General features: G+C 41.1%; 1 protein-coding gene across 1 annotated transcript; it reads left to right on the forward strand.

Annotated features, from left to right (window-relative positions):
* The first annotated feature begins 4,135 nt into the window (after positions 1-4,135).
* On the forward strand, positions 4,136-5,257 carry LOC138854745 (uncharacterized). Its single transcript, XM_070099523.1, has 2 exons — positions 4,136-4,141; positions 4,563-5,257. Exons 1-2 carry the CDS (start codon positions 4,136-4,138, stop codon positions 5,142-5,144), a joined length of 588 nt encoding a protein of 195 aa, XP_069955624.1. The 3' UTR covers positions 5,145-5,257.

Below are 5,257 nucleotides of genomic sequence, written 5' to 3' on the forward strand. Positions count from 1 at the left end.
CATACACTACTATCTATAGGCTGAACAGGCAGGCGGTTCTGGGCTGATTCTATACAATAACAAATTCATATATAACTTAGAACTAATGGATGGTATCATAATGGATGTTACATGAGTTTTATGTAATGAGTTACAAACTATAAGAACAAATCATTGTACAATATGGATGGAATTGATCGATCGATCTGTATTCAAGCACTCTACGGATTCTGAGGAAGAATAAATATATATATACGAGGTGAAATTAACAGCAAAGGCATCTGGTGCACTCAGACTATTACTGCCAAATTCTCAGAATACGGAGGGAACGTGAATACGAAAAAAAAAAATATTTCTGAAAAAACTAATCAGTTAATAACAAACAGTTGACAATTTACTTCATCTCTGACATCTAGTTATACAGACTATGTACATTTAAACCCAATTCTGCGAGGGTGAGGTTTACATATGCAGAATGGTTATCATCTCTGGGAGGATCGAATTCCTCTGCAATGGCTAACACATGCCTTGACTGAGGGAGATCTAAACGAGTATCTACAAAAGATACTTGTGGGTTTCTCATTACTTGTCGAGTACGCAAGGAGTAACGACATTCAGGTTGAGTATCTGACTGAGTATCTGAGGTAGAGGGTACAGAGTCAAGAGGATTTTCAGCATCTGTCATATTAGTCTGAGTAGCAATATCCTCAACATCGCATACTAATTTCATATGATCTAAATGCGATTCTTTGTACTTACCAGTACTAATTTCTCTAACCTTATACTTATTACCAGAGATATGTTCTACTACCCGATAAGGTCCGACAAACTTTTGATCGAGCTTAGGCATTTCGGATGTTTTGTTGAAATTTGTCAGCATTACTCTTGAACCTACTTTGACTTTTGATGGCTTAGCACGGCTATTAGTTACTCTAGTAAATTCTGCTGTTGATTTATGAAGTGTTTCACGGATTCTTCTAAAAACACTTTGAGCCATGCTGGTACGAGTTGCTACGAAATCATCAGGGTTGTAATTAGGTTTCGGAGTGGAATATAACAACTCATAGGGTAAACGCTTGTCTACACCATACAATGCATAATGTGGAGTATCACCTATGGAAACATTGTAAGCAGAATTTATGGCACACTGGACATCTGGTATGACTTCATCCCAAGTTTCACTATTGGGGTTGATAGTGGCTCTCAGGACATCAAGTACCTTTTTATTGGTTCTTTCGGCTAACCCATTGCTAGCAGGATGATGAGGAACAATGGTGGATTTAGAGATCTTGTATAAAGTACACAAATTTTCAAGAATCTCATTACAGAATTCACCTCCATTATCTGTTACTAAGGATTTAGGGGTGGTATGCCTGCAGATAATGCGTTCTTTAAACGCTTTAGCTACTGTCTCTGCAGTCTTATCTGCAATAGGAACTAACTCACAATATCTGGTGAAATGGTCCACCATAACACACAGATGTTTGTTGCCTTGGAGGGAACATTTAAAATTGGTTAACAAGTCAAGGGCAACTCTTTCCCACGGTTCGCTAGTGGTTGGGTACACTTGGATTGGGTTAGGACCATTGACATTTCCTTTATGTTGCATACAGACACTACATTTCTTAACATACTCGGAAATGTCAGTTGCCATACGTGGCCAAAAGTATTTCATTCTGGCTTGTTTCACAGAACGATCCATACCAGGGTGTGCAACACCTGGTGCATCATGAACTAGCTGTAGAGCTACGTTCACTAGTGACTGTGGAATTACTAACTGGTAAACTCTTCTGCTTGGAGTACCCAACTCGGCTGTTCGATACAGTAATTCTTGGCTCATTACAAAGTCACTAATGGGTGCTGGTGGCTTCACAGTAAGAATAAGATCTTCCTGGAGCAGGAATCGAATCACACCAGACCACATGGGATCTGTTCTTTGGGCAGTTTTGACATCCTCGACAGTAAATGGAGGATCTGCAGTAACTACACTAACGTGTCGCGATAAAGCATCAGCGACTACATTCGACTTGCCAGGTAAATGTTCAAAAGTGGGATTGAACTCTTGGATAGTCAAGGTCCATCTGGCTAACCTTCCAGTAGGCTGTTTGTTCTGGAATAAAGGTATCAGTTCTTTCTTACTGGAGGAATGAACAAACTCGGTGGAGTGGATGACTCCCCCGGTTGAAAAAAATTAACGCTATAACACGCAATATGAGCAAGGGAGAACGAATCTACTATCTCAAACTGCAAGCACAGGAGAAAATAAATGAACACGGTCAACAATGCTGATATTCAATCTGAGTCGCACACAGTGACACGAGGTATCAGCTATAAAGAAACTACACTTACAAACGTTAACAACGTGAAAGTTACTCGAGAAATAACTTCTTACAATGCACTGATTACTGTCAACTAGGATGGGATCACCATCTGGAACATTAGGAACAACAACAGACACTAGCTGTAACAGAGACGTCTTTCTGCAGACAGCATGTCACATCAAAAAGAGATGGCATTACTAGTTTCAAGTAATCATTTTCTGACAAGGCATCCCCTGTGGAGAAACTACTACTCGAACTAGCAGTCATTGCAGGGATAGGCTGTGCACTCAAGGCAGTCTGAGTGTCCCCGGACACTTGAGGCAACGGAACACTATCCTGCAAGTCTGAAGATGTAGGTGGAACACAGTTGGGAGTGACAGAATTACCAGTGCCTGACCGTTTGGGTACGCTACTGGAGAATGCATTGGCTTGTAAGGACTTAATGCGTACATCATACTCCGCAGCAGTATGACAGATTTCTGATCCAAGCTGGTAACCCCAGAATGGAACGATCGAGTCGTCAATTTGGGCACTGCGACGAGCCGGGGGATCGAACCCATGTCGTTTTGGCCCGCCTCATGGTTAGAGCGTCGTGGAATTTTCGCTCATCATGAGGCGGCTTAAAACAACATGGGTCCGATCCCCCAGCTAATCGCAGTGTTCTTATTGATTAAATACCACTCGTTACAAGTTACATGGAAAACTAAATATTGCAAACTGGACACAACAAATTTAGTCACAAATATATAATCACAAATCAGAGTGGTAATTACAATGTCTTCGTGTCTACTTAATAACGTCTTGATCAGGAGTGGAAAACGATCATACTTTGCTTAACAACTTAAAAACTGTGAATAAAACACCGCAGTTTCCTGGTATTACAAGCATCTTTGTCACGATCATTACATGCATTTCTGACACATAATTTAGCATAATTTGTCTCGTCAAGTATGTGAATGAGAAAAATCTCGTAAAATGTTTTAGTAACTATTTTCACTTCCGGAAATTCCATTTGATTTAGACCAACTGAATTTCTTAACACGATGCTGTACATAGACTGTCTCTCGCTAGGTAGTCTCAAAAATAATATGATATACTTGAGCAATTATTATATATAGCTGAGTAATAAATTACATGCAGAAGTAATAAAATAAGCACACTATAGTCGATAAATGTTTTGATAAATAAAAAATTGAAAAAGCTACATGGAAAAACATGGAACTTCAATTTTTTTTTAACTATCGTTCACTGCTCAATCTTCATCCAGACTGTGATAGGATGACACTTTAAAAAAAATCATGTGCGATATGATACATTAAATATAAGAGAACTTAAGACATGTCATGAATATCAAGGTCTGGTGACTAGGCTCTCACAAGCCTGGTATATAAGCTCTGCATCACACAGCTCATCATTGTATTGTCTTCCCACTTGAGTACACTAACATGGTAAGACTTGTCTTCATCTCTTTGTCTAGATCTAGTGAAGATCGGAGATGTATTAGACAGCAGTAATGCTCAACTGATGTACATTATAAAGTGATCACAAAGACTTAGACTTCATTTTAGGAGAAATTTGATCTCAAGTATAGGATACCTTCATGCGCTACTCTTTTAGATAAGTAAGCTTTACGGAGTTAAAACTCGTGAGAGATGACCTGACGAGCGAGGAAAAGAAATCTGAGAGGGAAAGATGCAGTATGAAAGGGGAACATAATACATAGGAAAAGTGAAATACGTGGCTTGAGGTTGTTCGAATATGCGACAAAAGTTCACATGACAGAGAAAGAGAATTGAAAGACCTATTCACTGTTAACAGAATAGCATTCCTTATTCATGGTGGTAAGCATTATTTTATATTCCGTCAAATCCTTTATATATGAGCGGATACAATTTTTTTGCGTTGTTTTTCAGTTTTTCATCTTTTCCTTTCATTTATTTTGACCTGACGATGGATTCTAATCGATCTAAAAAGTTTTGTCAAACATTTTCCTATTTCTGGAGGGCTTCTGTTTATTTACATCTCACCAAATTGGCGAATTTGTTGACATGTAAACAGAATTACTATCCTTAATCTAGAACCTTTTATGGATAATCTACATGAAATAAGTATTAAGCAAAGCTATTTCCCCTTTGCTCATTGAGTATTGATTCATCCTGTATTCTTGCGTTATGCATGAGTTTTATGGTGACTGACCTCAGACTGAAGCTTTCGAGAAAAACATTGTGTAAAACATTACCTCTCTGTTTTTATCTTTTTCAGAAATTGTTGCTGCTTTCTCTGGGCGTGGCTTTCTTGACCGCGTCCAGCTTCGCCAGTCCTGGCGGTAGAGGCGGCGGTGGAGGGGGTGGGGGAGGGGGCGGTGGCGGCGGGGGCGGTGGTTATGGAGGCAGTGGTTTTGGTGGGGGTGGAGGGACGGGAGCAGTCACCTTCATCCTAGGTGGAGGTCGTGGAGGCGGGGGTGGAGGCGGCGGCTACGGAGGTAGTGGAGGAACCTCCAGCTTCACCCTCGGCGGTGGTGGAGGTCGTGGTGGGAGTTATAGCGGTGGCTCGTCAAGCAGTGGCTTTAACTTAGGGGGCCATGGAGGTGTTGGTGGTGGTGCCTTCTTTGGCGGAGGCGGTTCAGGCGGTGGTTTCGGAGGTGGTGGCGGAAGCTATGGAGGAGGCTCTGGTGGTGGCTTTGGAGGTGGTCGTGGTGGCGGAGGCGGCGGCGGCTATAGTGGTGGATCATCGAGCAGTGGTTTCAGCTTCGGAGGCCATGGAGGCCTTGGAGGGGGTGGCGGCACCTTTGGAGGTAGTGGTAGCGGTGGCGGATATGGCGGCGGAGGAAGCTATGGCAAATAAAATGGAAATATTTTCAAATGGTATGATTCACGCCATTCTATGATTGTTAAGCAAACTGTATAATTATTTACGAAAGTATAATAGACAATATACTTAATAAAACAAAAACGAAA

The sequence above is a fragment of the Cherax quadricarinatus genome, chromosome 68 (genome assembly GCF_038502225.1).
Source record: "Cherax quadricarinatus isolate ZL_2023a chromosome 68, ASM3850222v1, whole genome shotgun sequence".
Lineage (NCBI taxonomy): Eukaryota > Metazoa > Arthropoda > Malacostraca > Decapoda > Parastacidae > Cherax > Cherax quadricarinatus.